The 26,826-nt window shown below is 40.1% G+C and overlaps 1 protein-coding gene across 2 annotated transcripts; it reads right to left on the bottom strand.

Annotated features, from left to right (window-relative positions):
• Positions 1–1,509: 1,509 nt before the first annotated feature.
• On the bottom strand, positions 1,510–26,518 carry cacnb3a (calcium channel, voltage-dependent, beta 3a). 2 transcript variants are annotated; one of them, XM_023267880.3, is made up of 15 exons: positions 26,378–26,518; positions 25,611–25,703; positions 16,249–16,368; positions 12,016–12,138; positions 11,798–11,913; positions 11,621–11,700; positions 11,501–11,520; positions 10,841–10,918; positions 8,788–8,846; positions 8,564–8,664; positions 8,327–8,478; positions 8,151–8,246; positions 6,420–6,590; positions 6,167–6,212; positions 4,083–4,224 (listed from the first exon to the last, which is right to left on the bottom strand). In XM_023267880.3, exons 1-14 carry the CDS (start codon positions 26,456–26,458, stop codon positions 6,183–6,185), a joined length of 1,320 nt encoding a protein of 439 aa, XP_023123648.1. In that variant the 5' UTR covers positions 26,459–26,518; the 3' UTR covers positions 4,083–4,224; positions 6,167–6,182. The 2 variants fall into 2 exon arrangements, with proteins under 2 accessions (XP_023123646.2, XP_023123648.1); XM_023267878.3 differs by lacking the exon at positions 6,167–6,212 and having other exon boundaries at positions 1,510–4,224.
• Positions 26,519–26,826: the final 308 nt, after the last annotated feature.

The raw sequence follows: 26,826 nt of genomic DNA, 5'->3' as shown, positions 1-26,826 counted from the left end.
GTAATGTGGATTAATTTGCACCTTATTTGTAAAGACAGGATGGGAATGTCGGTAGAAGAAGACACACAGAGGGCATAAATCCCAAATCTCATTTGAATAATTTTAAGAAAGGACTCAAAAAGGAAAAATCCATCTCATCCAATGTGCCTCGCAGTGAAAAATTTGCATAATTCAAGTAAGATGAGGTTGAGAGCTCTTGCATTATGTAAACCAGGGTGTGATGAAAAAATATTAGCAAAAACACAAGTGCAATCATGAAGTGGAAATGTATTGGAAATGCTTGTCTATTAATTGTTTGCTGAGGCTGCAAAGGAGAAACTAGTTCATTATCATAAATCTAGAGTGCAGGTATTTCACACACTGTGGCATATTATGCTAACAGCTGGATAATTGCAGTGGTGGAGCGTAGTCGTCCCTCTCAGCGTCTCAGTGCCTTTGACAGGGGAGCAAAAGATTAAATGGAGTGCATATGAAGGTGTTTTGGTTTGTCGATTGTGCACAAAATAACAAGATTATTTTCCCTTAAAAGCTTCCTGCCCGTGTCAGAAGTTGCAGGCTAAGTTTCCCTTCAATGAGAGAAGATGACTTTTGATTTAATGCACCTGAGAGCAGCTGCACAGACGTTAAAAAGGGTTTGCGTCCAAAATGTCTTTGTCATTTCTGAAATAAACACAAGATGACAGAAGACTTACAGGGATGAAAATCAGGAGATATGACAGAGCGAATTAAATTAGAGCCAGTCATATGTAAAGTACAACAGTGCAAAAGGAGAGTGTTATTTCAGATTAGAGGTACAATAGCTGACGAGGGCTCTTATCGCTGCACAGCTCTCAACCTTCAGAGTGAACAGCACCTCTTCAGTCAATGGAGTTTGAGACTCGCTGCCTGAAAACACAACAGAGAAGCCACATTATGGAGCAATGAACTGCATGAACCACCCCAGAGTAGTGGGCAGGACGAAAGGGGCACCACCTCTGCCCCATTTTTTTCTCTTGAAAGCAAAAGTGCCCTTTTCAAATGTCAAAGTTGTTCTTGCACACAGTATTTGAAGAGGAAACGACTTTAAAAGGACCAAACTAAGACAAAGGAAGATGCCGTGTCTCTGTTGGCATGGATCTTGTAGACATGGTTTGGTCTACACTGAAACCAAAATGTCTATTTGAATTATTCCTTGTCTTACTTTAGCCCCAAGAAACAAAATAATGGAGTGGGTAACTACAATTGATCTGCCATGAGGAAAACTACCCTGTAATTTTCTGAGATGGGGCTCAAAGTGACAACCCTGAAACTGTACTGCCCTCTAAAGGTGTAGAGTGCAAATTACATCCAGCGTGAAAGAACAGGGTGCAGTAGTCGATTTATTATGGTGGCTCTAGAGGGAAAGATGAGATAACAAAGTCAGTTCTTTGGTTATTTGAGATATCTCAGCCTGAACCAAAGTGGTGAACACACAGAAAAGCATCACTAAGTGTCGTGCTGAATCACAGAAACGACCCAAACAATTAAAAGTACATAAAATGTCATGTTTATTTAGTTTAAGTCATATTTTACTTAGCATTGTAAATCTATTTTCAAATACAAAGCATTCTATACAGCATCAGGCAGGAAATGTCTCACTTTTTACACATTTGCTGTCTCTTTTGATAAATAGAGGGAAGAGGCGTGTCGGGTCACGCTAGCACGCTGTGGTAGTCTGGTGGATATATGGTTATATTTAGTGCAGTTATTGCATTACAAAGCAACCATCTCAAAGAAAAGTAGTGCAATATATATATATTTTTTTCTACTCACACAAAAGAGGAAGTCCAGATGGTCTAAGGCGTTTAAAGTTTTTCAATGTTAGGCTTCGTATTGCATACAGAATAAGACAGGAAACTAAATTATAACCCTTGTAAAAATTGTGCTTCATAAATTGAAAAACCTCAACTGCTTTATCAGTTGCTGAATTGGTCCGCTTTGAAAAACAAACTGCCAAAAATATAATGAAAGTAGCTAATTGGTGAACTAAGACATACAGGGCTTTGATTATTCACTCATTCCTTTTATCACAAATTAAAAAAAAAAAAAAAAAAAAAATCAAAGGCCTGATCTGGGACAACTTTTTAGTGAGTGACTTTTAAAAGTGCGTCAACCTGTAATATAGTGGAAGAATGTCCCCAGTACTAAGGAGTGTGGAGAAATAAACTGACTTTTAGTAGTTGTGTTGTTAGTGGTGCAAGGAGTGAGTAGCCCCAAAGACAAGACTATCACTACAAGACGACGAGGAGAGTCAGAATCAATGCATTACTAAAATACTTAACCGTAAAAAGAAACAATCAGATTTCATGCAACACTTGCATAGATTTTTTTTCTTTTTTCTTTTTCAATCATGCTGATTTTTTTTCTCTTCAAAATATACAGAACACTAGATAGGATACCTGTGAGACATGGAAGCAGTAAACCGGTGTTTCCTAGAAAGCTGGCTGCGACGACGCCAACCCTATTGCGTGAAACAGGGCCGGGTCGCCGCTCGTCAGCATCACGTCCAACTCGTCGTCGGCTCACGGACTAGAAACGGTGCAGGAACAGAATGACATCGAGTGCTACGAGTCCTTCAGGAGCACGACACATTCTTTACATGGAGTTGAGCGCGATGAGTGTGTAGGACTTTACACCTGAGGATCCGCCGTGGTCAAAGAACCAGCTGTAGAACTGCAGTACGCGGACGTGATGCAATGTTTTGAACACAAAAGGGGGTGAGATCAGCGTCGTGGATGCTACAATCAATAACGTGCTACAATCGAATTAGGGGCCGATCGGTCGGGTCGGAGACACCGGGTGGTGCTGGAGGTGCAAAAGGCATGCAAGCTTACATTCTCTGAAGCCTGGATTCGAGGAGGAGCTGCAGCTGCGCAGCATGTGCTTGACGGATGTGAATGACTTGATGTAAACAAGTGTTTTGGCAAAGAATTCGTCCTTTTAAAAGATTGAAAACATTCCCTTTCTTTGTGTTTACATTCTCTGTGCCCGTTTTTTAGATTTTTTTTTTAAGAGTGATTGTGCCACAGCAAAGACGAGTGATGCCCAGAACATACTGCACTGTAGGTGACGCTGACGCTGTACTGCAGCTTCATACCGAATACTTACATTGTGACTGTAGAGACTGAGCGTGAGTCTCCCCAATGCCATTCACTGAACACATGGATGGCAACAAACAAGTCTATGAAACAAAATCAAACAATTAAATTAAGTAGCAATGAAACAAAACCAGGTGCCCATTCAGTATATACATTGTAATCAAATGCATTACTATTTCCCATTTAAATGGATTCAACAGAAGACATTCCTACATTAGTTTATCTGTAAAGATCATTCAATTCCTGTTCTGACGTTAATGTGCAAATAGTCTTAAAATAATTATACATGCAATAGTAAAGATAGTTAAAAGTCTTAGGAATTTTAAGGCCAGTATATGAGACATCCTACAATAGAGAAACCTTAGGCAAAGCAGCTAAAGTTTGAGTTTGCGTACAGCTGGTAGCCTGAAACCTTTCCATTGCAGAGGTGAGCAGCCCTGTTGACTTTAATCTGAATGACTTGACTTAGAAGAGGTTAGTAATCCTCTCTGTGGATAAACTGGAACATTAGATTATTTAAACTGGGCATCTGTTTCTGTTTGTTTCCGATTAGCATTGAAGTTTTTGAGCTGATTTTGGGAAATTTTATCATCTTTTTAAATTCATTTGTTTGGAACTGTGAGACTGTCGTAGGGCTCGGTGGTGGGGGGCCTCGGTGCCGATCTGGAGGCGGGGAGGGGCCCTGGTTTCAGTAGGTGTCTCGGGGCCAAGGGCGGCTGCGCTGGCGGTTGTTCCTCTGGTTGTGACCTTGCTGAGCTTCGCGTTGGAGCAGCCTGTCCTGTGACTCGTGCCCGTTGGCACTGTGGGCGCTGCCTGGGTGCCCACGGTGAGGCGGGTACATGTCCCTGTATGTGCGAGTGTGGCAGGGGGAGGTATACTCATCCTCCTCCTCTTCTTCCTCCTCTTCTTCCTCCTCCTCCTCCTCTTCATCCTCCTCGCCGCCCCTGTGGCAGGGGCTTCCCCTCCGGCCGCGAGACAGGGAGTCGCTGGCCTCGTCAGATGGCATAAGACTGTCCTGCTCCAGGGGGGAGTGGGCCTCCTCGCCAGCCTCCTCCTCCTCGTCACCCTCCAAGCCCACCGCCTCACGAGGCTGCGGCTGGTTCTTGTTCTGGATGATTTGAGTGGTCATGGACGACAAAATAGAAAAACAGGGAGTCAAAAGAGAGCTCTAAAGCCAAGAGTACATCTTAAAGTAGCTTCACACTTTCTAGTAACTTTTCTAAGACAGAAGACGCACAGAGGGGAGACAGAATAATGCAAACACTACATCAAGAAGGACTCTGAAGGAAACGTTCAAGTCTGTTTTAAAGGAGAAGTCTGATTTATTTCAACCTGTTTGTCATTTCATCATGTTGTGGCTTAATGAGTCATGCTAACTTTGCACTTCCGTTGTAGAGATTCAAAGAAACGAGGAGTCACACAAAACAGCATGTATGGTTTCCCCTAATGCACTGAGCAAAGCGTCCATTCTAGGTGTCTGATTTCTGCATTTACTTTTAAACAACAAAAAAAAATTATTGAAATAAAAATCGCATTTTTTGGAAAGCTGCAGAAGCTAAAGCTAGTTTTCTCATTTTGTGTAATTGCCCGTTTCCCTAGATCTTTACAACACGTGGAAAAGTAAATAAAATATCTTGGTGATGTTTGGCTACTGAGACAGTAATTCATATACTGTCATCTACATTGGCTAAAAAGCTATTGTCACCATGCTAACATGCTCACATTGACAACATGCTGATGTACACCAAGAGTTGTCGAGACATTTCACTAAAACAAAATGTCAGACTCCTGGTTGAACTGAAACTACAGTCTGGATATCACACAAGCCAACAGCGTTAATTCTTGTACATGTGTACAGTCTATTGGTAGTTGCTGAGATATTACAGTCTTGACTGAATGCAAATGCTGACTAACATAATATCTGCACGAGTCATTAATATAATAATGATTAGTTCCTAAAAGTTTTGTTGTGGAACTGCAATGACAACAAATATCCTTAATCCTTGATTTGAGTGCTGTCTCATTCAATCACTTAGAATGGCAAAATATATGTATTTACAGTGTTTAGTCACAAATATAAATATATGTATTTACAGATGAGCTAAAAGCTCAAAGAAATGGTAACTGTATCTAAAGCATTAAAGGTCCCATATGGTGATAATCTCCCCACAACTAGACAGCCTCCAACCATTACAAGTCAGTAAAAATGTATGTAGAAGTTAATGAATCAGCAGTCATGTATGTCAAACTATGCAGAATGCGGTTGTTGTGCATTTATTCTAAACTCATCCTGCATCACCATCAGGCGCTGTGTTCATAGTCTGCAAGTTACAGAAATAAAACTGAACTGTGCAGCATTAAAGGGCTAACATATTAATATTATTCATGCATTAGTGCAGCAGTGTTTGTTAGGGAAGTCTCCTCAAAGTCCTTTGTTTTGTCTGTGTGTTTACAGATTGACACTAGAGACACTGAACCAAAGAAATGCAAGTTTATGGATGGTCAGGGGTTACACTTTCACATAAAATGTTATTATATTGATGTTATGGTCTCTGTGTACAGTGTAAATTTGCATTTACGTAGTTCAGGTGAATACATTGTTAAAGCACTGATCATTTGATTGTCATTAGCGTCATTCAAGTTAGCATTATGTGCCATGGTGAGCAGAGACAGCATTCACAAAGCATTCTCGGAAAAGGGTCAGCATCAACAGAACAAATAGAAAATAATAGAGAACTTTTCTTATAATTCACATAAACACTGCATCTCAATTACGGTGGTAAATTGAAGATGGAGCATAACTGCTTTGTGAATTTTCTGCCCAAAAGCTTGTGGAGTAGTGATTCACCTGAGACCATCAAGTAAAGGAAAAGAGGCAGGATGCAGTCAAGAAAAGAAAACACACCGTCTTATCTTTGCTGTGGTGAGATCTGAATGAATAAAATGCTGTTCATTCACTGTCTCAGCCGCTGCGTCGTGTTCGGGAGTCGGGAGGTGTAAGAGGGTAGAGTGCAAATATATATACATATTATATAAACCCTACTACTCACCCCATTTTGTAAGCGATCATTCAATTAATTCCTGTGTTTCAGAAAACTGCAGAAATGTTAAGCATGGATGAGTGAGAAGACAGACAAGACAACTGGAGACAAATCAAAACACAGGAGTGAGAGTTTGAGATGGGAAGAGCTGGTAAAGACAGTGACAACATACAGCGAGTTCAAACACTTCAGAGTCTTTAAACAGTATTAAAAGCCTACTTTCATGCTCCTCTGCTTTTCTAACACATGAAGACCAACTTACCTGTAGGCTAGAGATGGCAGAAGGCGGCGTCATCAGACTTTGCTCCAGTAAGGGATTAAGGGGGGTGTTTCCTGGGAGGTGAGTGGCACGCCAGTAGACCTCCAGGTATTCGGCCAAATGCTCACAAGCATCTTCCAGTTGGTTCTCATCCAAAATGACATCAAACATATCCTGCATGAGAACAGCAAGAAAAAAAATTAACAAGTCTGCAGACATGCTTCCAAACATGCCAGTGTTTAGCTACAATAATGCAGCACCGAAGTATTTAACCCTTTGATGCGTAGACCACATCAGGAGATACCCATTTTCCATTGGATTTGGGTCACTTTTGACCCAGGTTATGCATCAAAGGGTTAAATAAGGAATCGATCAGTCTATTGCTAGAAAATTTGTCTGCAACCATTTTCCTGAAAATATTAGTCATTTAAGATCATTCTCTGGTTCCAGCAACTGCAATGAGACAGATTTCTTCTTTACTCTGTTTGACAGCATACCAAAGATCGCTGAGTTTTAGACTGTTGTCCTAAAAATGAATATTACAACAGCTACTTTTCACCATTTTCCGACATTTTGTGGAACAACTTAATCAGCAGATCTATCATTAATGAACCTAATTGTTAGTTGCAGCTGTCCCCATGTTGTATTTGCCATGGTAACCATCATAGCCTAGCATGTTAGCATTCTAACATTTGCTGATCATATATTGTTAGACCAATAGCAATATTTGACTGGATGCCTCTTTCAAAGGCTCCTTTCGGTTAAAATCAACTGTTTTTTGTTAACATGTCGAAATTAGATGCTAGAAGGGACATCATGAGTGAAAAAGGGCAGTCACGCCATGGTGGAGCACCTTAAAGCTGTAGTCAGAGATGACGTTAAAGAGGTAAACGAGAGGCAGAGTTACATCTAAGCCATTTTCAAGGTAATAAAGAATTATTTTCGTGGAAAAATGTTTTTTAGGGTTTAATCATTGAACAGAGAAGGACTTTAAAGCAGTAAATTTGATGACAACCCACCCAACAGTTGAGACCATTGAATTTGGATCAAAGTGACAGTTCGACTGGTATTGTCATCTTTACAGCCATGGCTCTTGCATGGATTAAAATCATGGCTTGTGTTGAAATTACCCAATTTTCTCTAGAACTACGGTGCCTTTCCTGCGGTCCGTGAAAACTCAAGTTGGATTCTTACAAGTTTACCATGACCAGCCTACAAGAGTTTCAGTCATCAAGAAAGTGACACAGTAATGATGGCCAACAGTAAAGAGTGTTAAAGGATGAGGCTGGTGTTGTTATTGATAGTGAATCTCATAAAAAGACCAAAACTGACAATGTCTTTCTGATGTCCCTACCCTGACTGTGGCATTCAGTCCCAAACCTATTCCAATGTACTGATGATGCACATCTTTCTTTTTTTTTTCTTAAAAAGGGTCACGTACAAAAAGTTTCATTTGGTAAATGGACAGGTACCTTTGTTAAACAGCTGTTGTTTGTAACAGTTAATGCACAGTTGGTGTAAATGAGCATAAACACAGTTTAAATGGCTCAACCCAGTGTAAGTTTCAGTGTTGATGGGAATGAAATAACATGCATCTGACCTCGCCTTAAATGATCAGAATATCCTTTGCACTGGATTGAGTGAGTTCACCACCAGTGATATCATCCAAAATGGTCATATAAAATGTTAGACTGAACAGACTGATTGGAAATGACCACACATAATCGCACTCACGGGGGGGCACTGAGAGAGTTTGTCTGCAGCCATCATCTGCACATTCAGGTGCTTGCTCTGAGACTTCCCCCTGGATTTAATCAGCCTCTGGAGCACCTTAGAAGAAAAGACAAGATGGTTTCATACATCAATGAAGATGAGGCAGCCTGAATCCAGCTTTCATAAGTGAGGTGTACCTTTGGTGAGGAAACTTTAACGTAGACAATGATGGGTGCGAGGGAGGTTTTGGCGAGCTGTGCGGGATGGTTGATCGTATCTGCGTCCAGAACCACCAGCTGCAGGGTTTTGGCGAGTTCAAATATCCTCTCGATCTCACTCTGAACCTCCGCTGCACAGACAAGACTCATTTTATAAGTTGGCAGTTAATGCTTTGCAAGAACAGAGACCTGTAACGTTTTCATGCTCACAGTTACCTAAGCTGGAGCGAGTGTTGGATCTTTCCATTATGGGTCTTTTGTTGAGGACAGATCTCTTGGCTAAGGACAGGTCGGCAGTTACACGTGTGATTGAGATTCTGCGAGCAAAGTCACAAAACACAGAGAGGAAAAATGTGCACTGAAATTTTCTGACCAGAATTATTAACATGTGACTTTCAACAACTACTGGGCTTATTCTGTGATTTCTCCATTTTGCTGACCTTCCCTCAAATCTGTGTTTCAGGAAGTCAAAAAGAGCCTTCTGCATCATATCTGTCACCTAGGTGGGAGAACATAAAAAACAACAATTTAGATACAAATTGTGAAATTAAAGAAATATGTTAAGCTTTGTTGTAATGTCAGATTACATAGCAGACATGAGAACAGCTTCTTTCCACCTTCATGGACTGTGAAATATGAAAAGCATATCTGTATGACAGTACATATCCATGTATACAGAAGTGGGTAAAGTAGCCAAAAAGTCTACTCACATAAAGGTATTATTACTTTATAAAAACAGGAACTTGAGCAGAAGAAAAAGTAGTCATAGAAATAGTTATTTGAGCAACACTGCAAAAGCATCTACTGAAAATAATACCTTTTTTAATTACATACAAAATCCACGTTTCAGGACGAAATTCCTTGTCTTCATCTCTCAAATGTTTTTGCAAGGAGAGAAAAGCCAGGGAACATTGCTCCACCTGGGCATCTATTCTTATGCGCGGTTGAAAGTCATTAGTATAATTAGTGCTGTCTGGAGTTGACTTGCTGCTCCTGTCAAGTACTGGATAGTGCAGGACTATTACAGGTGAAATACAGAGATTACTCTAAGAGGTAAAGAAAACGGAGATCTGTTTGCTCTTTCAACTAGAACCGGACACATAACCAACTGAGTGATACAGTGGCTCTTGTTGAAGTAATTAATAGTGAAGTGATGAGAGAACACAGATACAGTTTGTTCAGAACATATTCAGACATTTTGTGTGGCACATTTAATCTAAAAATCAGTTATCAGTCTACACTGAGACCCATCGCTGTGGAAAACTGTGGTCAGGTTTGTCCTGTTTGAGTTAAGTATCCTTGAGATGCGTCTAAAACTTGATTGGAGTCTGCTGAACTGACTGGACATAGTTAAGAGACTTTGACTGCAAAATTCTCACTGCATGACAGGACAAAAATAAAGGCATGAAGTCCAAGAAGTCTCTGTAGACCTCTGCGATAAAACTGTGGTGAGATATAGATCGGAGCAAGAACATGAAAATATTTCCAAAGCTTTGACTGTTTGTAGGACCACAGTAGCCTCAGTAATTATGAGATATAAGGAGTATGGCACCACCAGGACTCGGTGTCCAGCCAAACTGAGTAACTGAGCAAGAACCCAATAGTCACTCCAGTGGAGCTTCAGGGAGAACCTGCTGGAAGAACGACCATCATCAGCAGGTCTGTCTGCCCTTGAGCGTCCCAAAGCCCAGACAGAGATCTGGAGATGGCACCTCACATGCTTTCCATGAGTTCTAAAAATAACTGAGGATTTACTCAGAAGAACTGGAGAAACTGCCCAAATACAGAGGTGGAAAGCTCGGAGTGATGGCGAAAAAGATTTGAAAATGGAACCGCTGTCAAAGGGCCTTCTGCAAAGTGCTAAATTAAGGGTCTGCATACTTTTGCATCCTGCAAACAGAATTCAGTTTTAGATTTTGAATAAACGTAAAAACACTTTTACAATGCATCTATAACTATATAATTTTTGTATTTTTTTTTGCTGAGTTGAACTTTATGAACTTGCTCTGTGGAGTTATCAACTCTCGAGGAATATTGAGTTTAAATTATACAATTACAGTTTGTGGCTGTGACATTCCTCTGTTACCTTCAAGCTGTGTGTTATGTTTCTGTGTTAGCAGAGTAACCTACAGTATAAGGGTTTGTTGTTTCTGTGTTTGGTAATGATTTTATTTTGAACACATTGAAACAAATAAACATTTGCAAGAAAAATAATAAAAATCTGTAGTGATTTTTAGTCTTTATTTGATGTTTGAATGCTTTGTTCAGAGTACCACATGCATTCCTACGTGCCGACATGGAAAACCTTAATTCTAAATCAACTCTCTTATACCTCTGAGGATATTTAATAATAAATAATAAAGCCAAATCCGACTCAAAAGATAAATTCAGTTGGTTGAACAATGAATGCAGCAGGGCAGGAGTAGTGGTAACAAATAGTGCAGAGTAAGGCAGTTGTTCTGTGTGCTGGAGGTGAAATGAGGAGAAGCTGACCTCATAGCCCTTCAGCGATGGTCCCACGAGGACCACCGGCCTCATAGAGGGCACCACGTCGTAGGGAGGGACATGTTCCTGCCAGACATAGGGGAGGACAATAGGAAATGGATGAAAAAACAGAGAAAACAAGGGTAAGAAAAGATGAGGGTTTGGCTTGTTTGTTGTAAAAAATAGAAAACACAATTAAATATTACTTTTTCTTAATAGTCATTACAGTCAAAGTATCACAAAAAACAGCAAGGACAGTAAATCTTAAATTTATTGACATTTAGTCACATTTTTTTTAGTACTTTCCAACATTGCATAACAATAATTCCTAGTACTAAAGCTAATCTGTTATCTTGGACTAAACTTGGGTAGGTGAAAAATAATGAATTCAAGATTTAGCTAAAATTGATACTAGCCCTTAAAAGTTAATGAGCTCCCTCACTACTGTCACTTATAATATCAATAAATAATAAAGCATTACTGCATAAAAGCTACAGCACAAACTTCCTCATGCACAATTTACTGTCACACAATCCCATTTTTAATTGATGAAACATTTAAAAGATATTTCCAGTTCCTAAAACATGCTGAGAATGTCACTTAAAGCTAAAAATCGAACAGTATGTGTTAGAAGCAAATTCCGTACAATCAAAAGCTGACAAAACCTACCTGTTTTTGCTTCTGTTTAGCTTGTGAAAACAAGGAAATAACGGTTAATGAAGGAATAAAACAGAAGGCAGCAGAAACTGGTTTCTGTTGCAGCACCACAGGCAGGTTTGTAGTACTTACATTCACCTGCAGATGGTGGTGTGGTCCTCCAGCTCCCACTCACCATGTCACCTAAACTCGAGGAGTTACCTCCTGTTTTCCTGCAATAACCACACCAAACTGAGTTATCAAACTTATATTGTAGAGATAAATCCTCTCAGGAGCTTGATACCTGTGTAGTTAAAGCTCTGAACTGACCTCTGTTTCTGCTCCTGCTTGAGTCTCATCGCCTCCAGTCGCAGGGGGCTGGGAATGAAGGTGATGTCTGCACCCTCTTTTACTAACCGCCCGATCCACCAGTCATTATTGTACTTCTGTTAAATTCACAACAACAACAGCACTGTCTTATGGGTATCTGTCTTTTTTTTAATGTAATGGAGGTATTTGGTGACCATTAACGGCAGATAATCGCTCACTTCTTTGATGTGCAGGAAGTCTTTGGCATCGAAATTGACTGCAGCTCCTTGGACAGGACAGTCCTCATCTAGAGCTCCACAGTAACTCACATTCGTCTTTACTGCAAACGCTACAGGTTTGGACTGTAGCAGCGATAAATAAAAACAACAAGAACGTGTCAGCGATGAAGACTGCAGTATAAGCATATTATACAGTGCACCCAAGGTTTGGACTCACTTCACTTGGACTTCTGCCCATTGACCTTTGGGCCCAGTCCCAAAATTCTAATTTAATCATACAAAAGAATGCGACAATTCTGTGACTGGACATTTACACACTACACATGTAGTTCAAAAATCACAGACACAAATGCAGCAACAAAGAGTTTGAGGTTAGTGCTCTCGTGACAGCTAATAGCAAGTGTTAACTTTGTAACCTGGTAAACAATGAGCCCTTTATATAGCCAGTGTGATTTTGGATTTTTGCATCCAAGATTTGGTAGGATAAATGTTAATTATCTGTGAATGCATTGTGACCACAAGCAGCCCACTGAGAAAGGTGCATCTAGTACACTGGCTCTTTTTCACTGTGATGCGATGTAAAGTCCTGCACCTCTGGAAATGGCACAACCATGGCTAGAAGTAGAAAAACCTAAAAAAATTGTCCTCCGCAGTATAACAAAGTTGGAATGCCATCAATAAAATTAAAAAGGAAAACAAAAAGGTACATTTTCTTGTTTATTTAACAAATATAAAGACTCTTCATACTATAAATAATTTAACTACTGAGATTTTTAATTGTTTCTATATGTGTCTATAGTCTTTTCTGTATAAACACAGCCTGCAGTTCAGCCCAATTCAGCTGAAAAGTCTTTCATTTTTTGTCATATAACTGTTAGTCACAGCTGAGTCAGTCACAGCTTCTTGGTTTATATTTACAGAATCGTGTCAAACCAAGTGGTTCATTTTGATTATTGAACGAGACACAGAATAGAGTTGTTTTGGTGAAATCTTGGGAGTGATTTTGACCTTAGATTTGTTTCAGTTTTCTGACCAAACAATGTGCTACATATGAGTAACACAAGTAACATTTGAAAGCAAACAAAATCTAAAAAAAATTGCTGTTTTTACAGTTTCTTGCTCTGATAAATGGTGTAATTTCAGCGATTTTTAAAAGATACCGCGCATTTCAACCCTGCTGACGGGAGGGTTAACAGTGAATACTGAGGGGTAAGGTGAGCTCTGTTTTTGCTTTTCCAGACTTTTCCAGCATATGGGTTGGTACCAAATACCTAGTGGATAACTTTTTTATAATTTACATTCCTTTAAGTCCTCCTGCACAGAGTGGCAGAGAGGAACTGATTACATTTACTGTGACAATGGAAGCAGGGACGTTTGGGTTAATTGCATTCTGCTGTACCCCCCTCTAACAGACAGAAGGTTACCTGTGTAAATTTGACTTATTCAGCTGAAAAGCACTAGTTTGACATTGGTCCTGACATTGGCTTGGGGAAAAACACGACATGAACATAGGCCTTCTGCCCAACCTCCACAGTCTGGACCAAGTGTTGTGTGAAATAATGTTAAGTTGCCGTATTGAACCCTGCAGTTCAAGTTAACTGCTAGTCTGTTATTTGAATAATCACTTTTCTGCAGCATAATCATAGGAAATTAAAACATGCGACTGTATAAAAGTGTAATTTTAGCTATTAAACATAGTACATAGTCTGCAAGAGGTACATGGATGTGCAATTCAGCTTATGTAGCTAGATCACTCAGTCTTTAGCAATCCCTGCAAGATAGGAAGGTCAGAGTAACACTGAAACATAAAGATTTATTGGAGATGACACTAAAAACACACATATATACTACCAATCCAAAGTTTGGACATACTTTCTCATTTAATGGTTTTTCTTTATTTTCATGACTATTTACATTGTAGATTCTCACTGAAGGCAACAAAACTATGAATGAACACATATGGTATTATGTAGTAAACAAAAAAGTGTTAAGTAAGTCAAAACATATTTTAGATTTCAGATTCTTCAAAATAACCCCCCTTTGCTTTGATTACTGCTTAACACACTCTTGGCATTCTCTCAGTGAGCTTCATGAGGTAGTCACCTGAAATGGTTCCAACTTCACAAGTGTGCTTTGTCAAGATTAATTCGTGGAATTTCTTGTCTTTTTAACAGGGTTGGGACAATCAGCTGTGTTGTGCAAAAGTCAGGTTGCTACACAGTTGACAGCCTTATTTGACAACTATTAGAATCCATATTATGGCAAGAACCAATCAGCTAAGTTAAGAGAAACGACAGTCGATCATTACTTTAGGAACTGAAGGTCAGTCCAGAAAATTGCAAAAAGTTTGACTGTATCTCCAAGTGCAGAAAATCATCAAGCACTACGATGAAACTGGCTCACATGAGGATGGTCCCAGGACAGAAAGACCAAGAGTCACCTCTGCTGCTGAGGATAAGTTCATCTGAGTCACCAGCCTCAGAAATCGCAAGCTAACAGCACCTCAGTTTAGAGCCCAGATAAATGCCACACAGAGTTCTAGCAGCAGACATATCTCTACGTCAAGTGTTCAGAGGAGACTGAACCAATCAGGCCTTTATAGTCAAACAGCTGCTAAGAAACCACTACTAAGGAAAAGCAACAAGCAAAAGAGATTTATTTGGACCAAGAAACACATGGAATGGACATTAGACCAGTGGAAATCTGTGCTTTGGTCTGATGAGTCCAAATTTGAGATCTCTGGTTCCACCCACTGTGTCTTTGTGTGGCGCAGAATAGGTGAACGGATGGTCTCTACATGCATGGTTCCCACCGTGAAGCATGGAGGAGGAGGTGTGATGGTGTGGGGGTGCTTTGCTGGTGACACTGTTGGGGATTTATTCAAAACTAAAGGCATACTGAACCAGCATGGATACCACAGCATCCTGCAGCGACATGCCATCCCATCTGGTGTGCGTTTAGTTGGACCATCATTTATTTTTCAACAGGACAATGACCCCAAACACACCTCCAGGCTGTGTAGGGCTATCTGACCAAGAAGGAGAGTGATGGAGTGCTGCGTCAGATGGCCTGGCCTCCACAGTCACCTGACCTAAACCCAGTCGAGAGGGTTTGGGATGAGATGCTCTGCATCTCTGGGAACTCCTTCAAGACTGTCGGAACACCATTTCAGGTGACTACCTCATGAAGCTCACTGAGAGAATGCCAAGAGTGTGCAAAGCAGTAATCAAAGCAAAGGGTGGCTATTTTGAAGAATCTAAAATATCAAACATGTTTTGACTTATTCACTTTTTGTTTACAACATAATTCCATATGTGTTCACTCATAGTTATGATGCCTTCAGTGAGAATCTATAATGTAAGCAATCATGAAAATAAAGAAAAGCCATAAAATGAGAAGGTATGTCCAAACTTTTGACTGGTAGTGTGTATAATTTTAATAATGATCGACTGATTACTGACCAATTATCGAGGCCGATGTTCAACATTTCTCTAATTATTGGTATTGTAATTTTAAAAACAAATTAAAAGTGCTACTCTGTTACAGCCGGCTCTGTCTATAGTCACTCTGTGGTTTCAGGCAATGTCCCACCCACAGTACTTTCTGATTGGTTACACGTCACAAGTAACAGCCAATCAACACTGAAAGATACTGTTGATTCACAGGGATGGAAAAGTGGAGTGAAGTAGTTTCGGTGAGTTAGTGGAGTTGTGGTTTGAAGGTTGGGTAGCAGATGCTGCTTAAGTAGTAATAAACACTGCAATCTTATATAAGCATTCCCAGCTTCCCATTACACTGAAAATACCTTATTTTACAAACAGTGCTAGGCTAAGGCTATCACTAAGAGGTTTGCTATGAATCTTAGCCTGTGACTCACGGTATATTAGTCATTGAAATTTCTTGATTACCAGTAATTGGCATTGGAAAAGCCCTGGAAAAACTCATATCAGTTAATCCCAAATTTTTAACCAGTTTTGTTAATTGGAGTTCATTTACTCAAATTTGATAGTGTTTTTATCTATAAAAACAGTCATAAATATAAAGAAAGTGCACAAATTTCTGTTAAATAAAGTAACAAACTTATTACCTTTACTGTATGCAAACTGATCATGTTCACCATGGTGCATAGTCACCATCCAAAGGCCCAAAAAACCCCCGATGTGGAACATATTTTAGCTGATGAGACATTCAAAACACTGTACCATGTAGCTGTATAAATCGCAGTTTGCATACCTTAGCTCTGTCGAGCTGCTGTTGTGCCTGGCGCTCGGCTTCACGCCGATACGCCTCGCGGTCCTCCTCTGCTGACAGGTCTGAATCCGACGGTCTACTGGTGTACGAATCAGCCGACCCCTGTCAGAAAAGAGTGGGATTATTATTTGCGATACAGTAATTAATAATTTCATTTCTCACATGAAGATCATCTAGTCGTGCTAAGACTACTTAAACGTGTTACTGTGAGGTTAGAAACATAGCTCTGCTCTTTCTGTTTATATGTCGGCTTTCATCTATTTCTCTGTTCTGCAGTCTGTGTGCAGGTGTGCACGAAAATATGTGTCTGTATTCATGAACACATTCATGTGGTGAGCCTATGTGTATCTACAACACAATGCGTTGCTCTCCCACACCAGCCATCTTCTGATAGACCAAATATAGCACAAAGGAGGCAACTGCTTGCTCTTCTCTCCTGCTTGGCCCCAATCCATTCCATCATCCCCCACAGTGCAGCACATATACATCCTTTATTCCCCTGTTTATTCTCCAAGGACATCTCCTCATTAGCAAAATATATGCTGGTTATCATTTTTCATTGTAAGTGCTTTAAGGACATCTCCCAGGGATGGCTAGCACATTATGCTGAAAGCGACAAATAAAACAAACAAGGAGACATTTTACACAAAGTAAAATGGTGAAAATCACTACATAGGTGCTTTTTATTCAGAAACTGTAACCTGTAATTATCTTCTTTAATGTCTGTATTGTATACTGTAGAGCTGAAAAGAGAGTCAATTAATCAATTTGCTGCTCAGCAGAAAATTAACTGTTTTTGTAACCATTTAAATTCTTTTTTTTCCAATGAAAAATTCACTGGTTCCAGCATCTCAAAATGTTAAATTTATCTATTTTTCTTTGTTTCACGTAAGAGTAAAATGAATATCTCTGAATTTTGAACTAGTAGTGGGAAAAAAACTTTTCAAAATAACACCATAGATGAATCAATACTATAACACAAAGTTCTGTTTGTTGAAATAATTTCATTGCCATGCAGCATTCAAACAAAAAGAAACCACATTGCGGATTTCCAAAGAGAAAAACACAAAATGGAGAAGAACATGAAGGTATTCCTGATGCAGTTTGGGTACTGTGTGTGGTGTCTATGTGTGTGTCAATGCGTGTGTGTGAGTCCTCCTATATTTGGTGCCCACTTGGCTTCTCAGAAGGAACTCAGTCCTGAATATGTCAGTGAAGAGAACTGCTGCAGCAAAAACAAGCCAGACAAGACACATGAGAAAATAAAAGGATAACATAGCATGAGAAAATCAGGTGTGATGGACAAGTCAGACAGGGACATGCTCATATAAAAGTCTCAAAGATAACAACAACAGCTACACTGAAACAATCAACCATATTCTTGGAAATACAGCCAAATGTTAAGAAACTAAAAAAAAAACAGTAAATAATACAGTTTTCACTTTGGTTTTCCTCTCCTCCAGAATGCAGGGATTTAGTCCTGGTCATCCATCTTGCCAACATATACAAACGGATCCTCTGGAGGACCAATTAGCAACAGCACAACAAAAGGAAGTACAGGCGCAAAATACACAAAAATAAGTGCCCAGACTTGAAGAACAACCACCACCTTTGCTTTCTCTGCACTTCAGAATGCATGCATACAATCCAAAATAAATTATTATCCACAGCACCACTGCCAGCGAACACCTCTCCTCGTTTCTTTTTTTGGTGTGGTGTCTGTGTTAGATAACTAGATCTGATTTCTAGCACTCACAAGCTCTGCAAGGTAACACTGCACCAGTGCCAGAGCAGCACCGACAGAGAAAAGGAGGGTGAGGAAGAACGGGTCGAAACAGACAGAAAGGGAGAGAGAAAGGGGATGGGAGGGGGTTAATATTGTTGACAAGATATACCGAAAGAAGAAGGGTGTTTATGAGTGACTGACGGATGGTGAGACAAGAGAGTTTTATACGACGGTAAAGCGAGGCTGTCTCAAGGGGAAGATGAGATTAGAGCAGAATAAAATGCTATGAAGGACTGGAGCGAGACCTAGATATCTATGCTTACCGCAGATAGAAGAAAAGATGGGGAGCCACAGCAGGGGAGGAGGAGGAGGAGGAAAAAGACCATGACCACATGAGACAGAGACACACAGATAGCAGAGAGAGTTGCATACCTGGCTGATTAGGAGGACGGCGCTAGAGCCTGATAAAGACATGAATCTGAATTTTCTCACTCTAGCAGCCTCCCTGTCTTCACTGGGAATGCTCAGAAACACACACAGACATAAAAGCGGAATAAATATGATGGTGGGCGCAGAGGAAAGGCGTTATGTCAGAGTGCTGTTTAATGATGTTAGAACACAGAGTGACTGCTATTCATCCTTAATGTGTGGAGATGACACCATGGACCCCTCCACAGTGCACACTCTCTGACCTGGCCACCTGTTAAATGCTCCAAAATCCAGCTTTACCACCAATGTGACTGAATAGAAAACATGGTATCTTCTAGGTGAAACTGAGCTGCATTGCAGTGTGTAGCAACGTGTGAGTACATTTTTATTGTCTTTTCAGAGGAGGTCTTGTTTTTTTTGTTGTTTTTTTTTTCACTGCTAATGTCCCTGTCTGCAGGCTAAATTTAACTCTGTTCCTTCCTACTCTGCTTCTGTGATTATTCTTCACACACTGCAACACTGATGGCCTCAACTCCACAGGGAGGGGCCAACGGGGAAGTGTGTCATCCAGCTAGTCGAGTCCTTAGAGGGCCAAGTCATCCTACAGTCGAGGGACTGAACAACAGAGGATTTCAACATTAATTTGATTAGGATTTTACTGATGCACTTTTCTATTCCTTTTATTCTTTTGATAAGTCATTAGATGTAGATTTCTTCTCCTTTGGCTATGTTAAATTGTAGATAAATAAACAGCTTACCCATCGTGGTGTGGGCAATATATCAAACAACACATTTAAAGAAACAACTATTGATCAAAATGTAAGCAAACCCTAGTTAACACAAGTTTGTGATGTTAATAAATCTTATCCTGTCCTGTTTTTTTAGACCGCAAGTACAACACTGTCATGCTATTACCTTATAAAGTTAATATGATGAACATGCTAGCAAACAACTACTTCTTCAGACATCAGTCGTTCACATAGAGCTGCCTTTGTATCCAAAGTAAAAAAAAAACAACAAAAACAATATTATCTCTCCTGTTAGATCAGATTTGCTCTCCACCAACACCTGGGGGAAATATGTGACTCTTGACTAAATCTTCCTTTTGTTCAACAGCTAGCCACTAACCTCGACTGGCTATCATTTGGTGCCTGAGAAGATGGCATACAGTGTGCTAATTAGATATCATCAGGAGAGCAAAGACAAAACCGAAACAATGAGCTGAAAGAGCCCAGAAACACTCAGTAAAGCTGGAGAGTGACAACTTTTACATTATACATTGTAATCTGATCTACAGCTAACAGGAAAAATATTCATTATAGCCACTTCATTTCAAGTTATGCTATTTGTAAGTACTTCCAACTTTGCGCACAGTTAATTACTGTATATTCAAAGAAACAAAAAGTACAAAAAACAAACAAAATTGTTTACTTTTGCTAATGTCTTTTTCAGAAAAAGCACTCTAAACGGTGTCGATTAGGGCTAGTCGATACAGATAAGAGGTCGAGATTCTAAAAGGATTTCAGGTTATATTATTGCTAATTATTACTCATTTTTAACTGCATACTTTAAAAAAAAAAAAAAAAAAAACGCCCCACGTCATGAATATCAGGAAAAGATATGATGTCGATAATGAGTCTAAACGTGCTCAAGATCTGTGAATAATTGCTCCACAAAAGGGGAGAAAAGGCATCATAGAGACACTGGAGGTGGGCAGGCAGGCTTGCTTACAGGCTCAATGTAGAGTGTTGTACTACGCTCACAGATTGACCAGACAGCTTGACAGATTTCACAAAATCTAGCCTTGAGTATTTTTTGTATAATGAAGACAAACTATAAGTACATATGTATGTGTGTGCTTTTCAGTGAAATGAGCATGGCTGAAGAGAAACCAAATGCTGCACCACAGGCAGACTGAACACTACGGTGACTCACTATCGCCTCCCGAGGTTCAAAGTGAAATTATGTTTACAAACTAAAATACTTAGATATACCACATTTAACATTTACACTATCGTTCAAAAGTTTGGGGTCACCCAGACAATTTCATGTTTTCCATAAAAACCCACGCTTTTATTCATGCGCTAACATAATTGCACAAGGGTTTTCTAATCATCAATTAGCTTTTCAACACAATTAGCTAACACAATGTAGCATTAGAACAGAGGAGGGATGGTTGCTGGAAATAGGCTTGTGTACCCCTATGTAGATATTCCATTAAAAATCAGCCGTTTCCAGTTACAGTAGTCATTTAGCACATTAACAATGTCTAGGCTGTATATCTGATTAATTGAATGTTACCTTCATTGAAAAAAAAAAAACTTTTCTTCGACATCTAAGTGACCCCAAACTTTTGAATGGTAGTGTATATATTGATATTAACAATAATATATTGATATTACAAGTAAACCAACAACCTGTCTATCCTCCCTACAACACAGACACATACACTGACACAGTGCTGACATGTACTTCATTACAAAGACTAGTCATCCAGTCATGTGGAAATAGTTCATGCTCAAAAAAAAAAAAAAGCCACACATCCTACTTAGTAAATACCAGCTTGTTTATCTTTAGACAGGTCAGACCACAGTGAACAACGTGAAAACTGAGCGTGGTAAAGTTGTTACCTCCTGCAAACAGTACAGCAGGTGTTCACTTTTGAACAAGTTTCAAGTATCTGCAAGTTAATTTTTTTTTACCATCTAATGAAATACTCTCCAGACACATGAGTGGTTCTATGAAATACTTGAGAATAAGTGTTTATACTGATTTGAATGGTTGTATCTAAAGCTGGGGGGCTGGCTACTGTAAAGACTGGAGACACAATAATAAATTACATGTGAAAATTATTTGTCTTCCTCAGACAGTGTCTTCTGAAGGCATGTTAAAGCACACTGACCCTTGTAGGCACAGCACTGATCTGAGCTAAATGCATGTATGCTATGGATGTTAACGTGCTCTTAATGACAACAGTACCGTGCTAATGTATAGCAGGTACGTTTGCTGTGGTCATCATCTTAGATTAGCATACATTTGTCACTTAACACCAAACACAAAGTGCAGCTGTGGCTGATGGGAATCTTAAACAAGCTGGAAGTTTGACCTGATGATGGTGTTAAATTAACAAATACAGGATGAACAGAGATTACAGGGTTCATCCTCTGGGGATCATAAAAGTCTGTACAAAATATCATAGGAGGCCATCCAATAGCTGCTGAGAAATTCCAGAAAATTAACAAATGTGACTTCATTCCTGATGCCACAATGCTAGCACAGCCAAAAACAACGGATAACTGGACAGCAGGAAAAACACGACTCAGAAATCTACTGCGTGCCTTAAATCTTCTTGTAAGTAATGTTGAGTTGACATGATTTGTAACAAACTGGTTCAAAGTGCAAAGCATGCCCCCTGAAATTTTGTCAAATAAAATGCAGAGAGTGCATGCTAATGCAAAAATCTAATCTATCTGCCTTTATTTTCAGAAAGAACATTCTGCACAACAGCAGAATATATTATTCAGGAGGCTGAAACACCTTCCCCTCAGAGCAAAAAGACCAAAAAAACTGCAAGCTCCTGCAACTTGGAAATCCAGCAGCCAAATATCCAATTTCAAAAAGTGTTTGATTAACTGTGCGGTCGTAATTCAATGTCAGCAAGTTACGCATGCACGGTGCTCTCTGAAACACAATGCAATAAATCATACCATGGTTACATCAATATCAAAGTCAAGATCAGGCATACTGTATGTCAAATTGATCAATCACAAGACGGCGAAGAACTGTGAAGAGTGCAGACGGGTTGATGGCAATCAAAAAGTAAAAAAGGTGAAGGAATGAGTGAAACAAAAGCACCGCTGGAGGGTGAGGTGAGGTGAAAAAGGAAGACAAAGGAAAACAGAGATGAAGCAGCTACGATATGATGGAAATGCTACAGAGACGTGGGGAAGACAGGAGGAATAGACAGAGAGAAGAATCTGACTGTGGCGGGAGTCTTTTGTACTTACTCAGTTAATGTGGTGATGGTGCTGCCAGTCCCTCCCTCTCTATACACTACATGCTGTATGCAGACAGACTGCACCGTGTCCCATCCCCTAACCAGGGACAACCTGCACTGGAGCAGACACCGGCAACACCTTCCTTTCTATTCTTACCCCACCTCATCACATCACAACACAACAACCAACGCAGCTTTTGCGTCACTTGATCAAACCACCTCTTTAAATTTACATCACATTCTCACTTATTTCCATAAAAGTCCAATTCAGCATGCACCGGCAGAGAAGAAACTGCTGTTATTATCCTGCACTCCCTCAAGATTTCTCCTGTTTCAGAGCCTCATGTCCTACATATAACACATACATCCATACTGCTTATTGTATCCTGCTGCAGAAATGAGTCATACTCCACTGCTCCTCCATAGACACCCCACCCCTATCACAAGCAAGAAACTATCTGCTCTGTTTGTGAAATTTACTCCTTCTGCATAAAACACTTTGTCATATCACCAATGGGAACGGGAGGAGGCGGGGTGCCTGTTGTGCGTTCAGAGAGGTGGTAATGATTGAAAAGAAGCTAAAGGTGCTCGTGTGAACGCCGAACCCACACATCACATCGCCCGAGGCCTTCAAAATGAGCATCATGAATATTTTAAACCATGCAATATTCTCTGGGAATCTGGAGATTGTCATTAAGCCCCCGATCAGGATAACTAATGTCCCCTCCTGAAGAAGATGTCTGCTCAGCCCTTTTTTTTCTTCTCACTAACGCCTCGCAGTTACTCTGCTCCACATTCCCTCATGCTAATGGTGCTGTGCATGAAATCGAGGTATTTTTTTCATGATGTTTGAACCTCATGTTTGCAGATTGCTCGTTCTGGTAAGAAATGAACATCATGCCTTCTAGTCCTTAAAATCTTTTAAGTGAATTTTAATGTAGAACTTTAATGAACTGGTTAATGAGGTGTTTCAATCACTTTTCCAAATATTTGCTGGTTCTAGTTTCTCAGACATGAGAATATGCTGCTTGTTTTTAATCATACTACATGAAAGTAAGTGTAATATTTTTCTAGGGTTTTAGAGTGTTAATTAGATATAATTAGTAATTTAAGGATGTCACTATGTGATTTGGGAACACAAGATGGGTTTTTCCACTTCCATTTGACATCTTACAGACTTCACATTTAATCTATTAATTAGGAAGCAATCAGTAAAAAAAATGGAAATAATCATTAGTTGCTGTGGTTTACTGCACTGTTTAAATGTTATTTCACTGAGGCAGTTGAAAAATATGCATCAGTTTTGAATGTTGGTTAGTGTTAATTTACTAAAGAAATCTTTTTTTACATATAAATTGCACCAAATATTGAATATATCAAATATAAATACGAGCAATGTAACAACCTCTAGGAAATGACAAAATATGTGAAAAATGTCTGTTAGTACACCTAGAGCCTAAGCTGACACGGTCAAGTCGCTGCAAAACCTAGAAAGATTTGATTTATTATCATATAACACAAAACATATCTATAAATAATTACGTTTGAAAGGCAAGGTAAGGGAAATATTTGGCATTTTTACTTGAGAAATGACTCAGATGAAGAATTAATTGTTGAAACAGTTGTTGATTATCTTTCTGTCAAATGACTAATCGACTATTAGTTTCATCTGTGCCTTGACATTTGAATTGGATTACTGTTTGTTATGAAACATATCTGATTTAATAACTTGAAAAGGAATCAAAAGTAAAATGCACTGCATTATCACTTACAACTCGCCGGCTTTCCCAGGTTGAGACTTCAACTGAATGTTTTGTTTGAGTAGATGGATTTAGAGCTAAACCAATTTGACAAGCAACTGATCATCAAAAGATAAGCTACTGCTACAGCTGAGCTTAAGTACAGCTTTAAGATAATTGTATGCTTTAATATGTAATATTTCAAGTTTCTGCTGCTTAATACTAATATTGTATACTGGTTTGTGGATTCATATTAAGAAAATCAAACATAATCAACATGTATATTATGTTAGAGTATACAACATTAATCTGCTGTCAAAATAGCGGCAGATTATTTTTCTAACAGACTATTTCATACTACAAGTGTTGTATGTGACTGGTGTGTGTGTGTGTGTTTTTAAAGTTTAAACAAACTGCCAGATGGGCCAAAGACAATTTCCCACCCTAGTATCTACTTGTATCCTTGCTGTGCCCTTTTCTAATCATTTCGGCTCCAGATTAATTAATCACGTCGAAAAAGATACTGGAGAAATACAGAAGCCTGCAGGAATAAAGAGAACCCTGTACTAGTGTCTGTCATTAGTACACCGGTCTCCTTTTTAAAGCGCATATTTGAATCCATCCCAACTCCTGACTTGCCCTCTTTGATGCATCGAGGCTCATGAACCTCAGGGATCTGGCGGTTTGGGATGAGCATGCACAGTCCATCTGTAGCCAGGCGAAACCTCTTGACTCCTAACAACCTGATTTCTGCAGGGATCAGGTTCTCCCTTCTGCTGGACTGAAACTACAACCACACTGACACCCACATCAAACCCAACGCCTCTTCACAAACAACACATGGAGGTAGATAACAAATGTCTTGAATATTCTCCATCAGATCAGATGAGAGGAGTATGATTCACAACGGCGGCACAGTAACAGCATGAGGCAAACCATCCCTTTGGCTTTTTTGTCGGTCACAGAGATTGTCTTAAATAACACCCAAATCTCCATCTGAGTCTTCTGCACATGCCTGACCTGAAAACATTACGGTAATTAAAAACACTGGGCTGTGTTGGGATTTTGGTGTAACACACCATGCACTTTCAAGCATTTTGCTGCCCTCTCCTGGGCAAAACAACATCTGTAACTGGAGGAGGCGGCGCTGTGGATGAAGATGCAGAGCAGAAACTCTCATGGATTTGATACAGGGATAATATATACAGAACTAGAAATGTATTTTGACTACCCCCCCAAACAGCTTGTACCTGATGAATATACACTATAGATGCTGCACGACCAAACACTGCAGAGACACAGTGTTCTGATGAAGAACTTCAGGCCCTTATAGCTGTAGTCAGACTTCAATGCGCAACATGACCTACATTTTTCTATAGATGCTACAGATAGTCCCTCCCACTGACAATCAGCGTGTGATAATAGGATGGTGATGCATAAACAGATCTTTTACCTGCCGTTTGATGAAGCTGGATGTTGTGTCAGAAGACGTGCTGCCATCTGAGCGTTTGAAGCGGCTCTTGCGTTTAGGCAACTTTCTGGGCAACTGTGAAGAGAACAGACAAAGAGATGGGTAGTGCAATGCTTTTATATTGTCATTTCAACACAATACAAGGCTACATTTGGCAAGACTGAGTGCACAAGAGCTGCTGTGCACCAGAGCAGCAAATAAAATCAGCTGTAAGTTTGCCAAAATCCCCCTCATCTCAGGGCTGCATTCATCTAGCTGCACATACTGGTTTGACTAACACAAAAGGCCCCCTCCTTTGTAACTGAGTGCATTAAGAGGAAGGCGTTCAGATTCAGGCTACAGGTGACTCTGAGTCATGGCCTTCACATTTGCACCAGTAAAAACCTCCATGCAAGTCCCATGGTGTTACTGGTGTGTGCTGGTTCCTCCTGCACTGGTGTGGATGGAGCATCTAGCACTGAAATAAATAACGGGGGGAAAAAATGAATACAAAAGGCCTGAAAATAAAGCAGATCTGAGGAGAAAGGCTTATTGTGTGAGCCTACTTTGTGATCCTCTGGCTCCAGCATCAATCTGCGGCTTCAGCGAAGGCGGAGGTGGAAAAAATAAAGTAGCTCACTGCCAAAACGCGACGCCTCAGATTGAACAACAAGTAGCATCTGACGGCTTCAAGCTAGCCGTCTTCAAACACCGACACTTTGCTCGGCGAGGGGCAGAGTTAGGTGTGAGAGTAAAGTGGGTGGATTTACCTGGAAATAGTGCGACTGGGAGCCGGTTTCCACAGCAGACAGAGGGTCTACGGGCGATTTGGACATTTTGACTTGCACCATCTATTGAGAGCGCAGGGAGGCGGGATGCACACAGACATGGAAACAAGAGGCTCCACATACATCTATATGCGGGGAACACGGCGAGGAAACGGAGCGAAAAAACACCCACATTAATGTCCGAACTCGGCTGAGAAGAAAGATAGCTCACAGTCAGAGAAACAGGGGGAAAAAGAACTGAAATGTGAGGAGGAGAAGACGTAAAGCGAGCCAGAAAATCACCGGAGCTCAAATAAACCGTTAAAGCGTCGTCGCTCGCGAACCGAACAGGTCCGTACTAAGTGTGAGGCTCCGCCGGGGGTGTCAGGGTTCACTTCACTCACACCCAAATCTGTTCACACCGACTCACACACTCAACACACACACGGTTC

This window comes from Amphiprion ocellaris, chromosome 8 (genome assembly GCF_022539595.1).
Source record: "Amphiprion ocellaris isolate individual 3 ecotype Okinawa chromosome 8, ASM2253959v1, whole genome shotgun sequence".
Taxonomy (NCBI): Eukaryota; Metazoa; Chordata; class Actinopteri; family Pomacentridae; genus Amphiprion; species Amphiprion ocellaris.
This window is presented reverse-complemented; position numbering and strand designations above follow the sequence as displayed.

Bases quoted from the DNA above. Each gene is read 5' to 3' on its own strand.
- cacnb3a (XM_023267878.3), bottom strand. From the start codon at position 26,458: ATGGTGCAAGTCAAAATGTCCAAATCGCCCGTAGACCCTCTGTCTGCT. The intron at 16,369-25,610 runs GTAAAAGATCTG...CTTTTCTGACAG, and splicing joins CCAGCTTCATCAAACGGCAG to GGGTCGGCTGATTCGTACAC. The intron at 11,914-12,015 runs GTGAGCGATTAT...TGAATTTAACAG, and splicing joins ACTTCCTGCACATCAAAGAA to AAGTACAATAATGACTGGTG.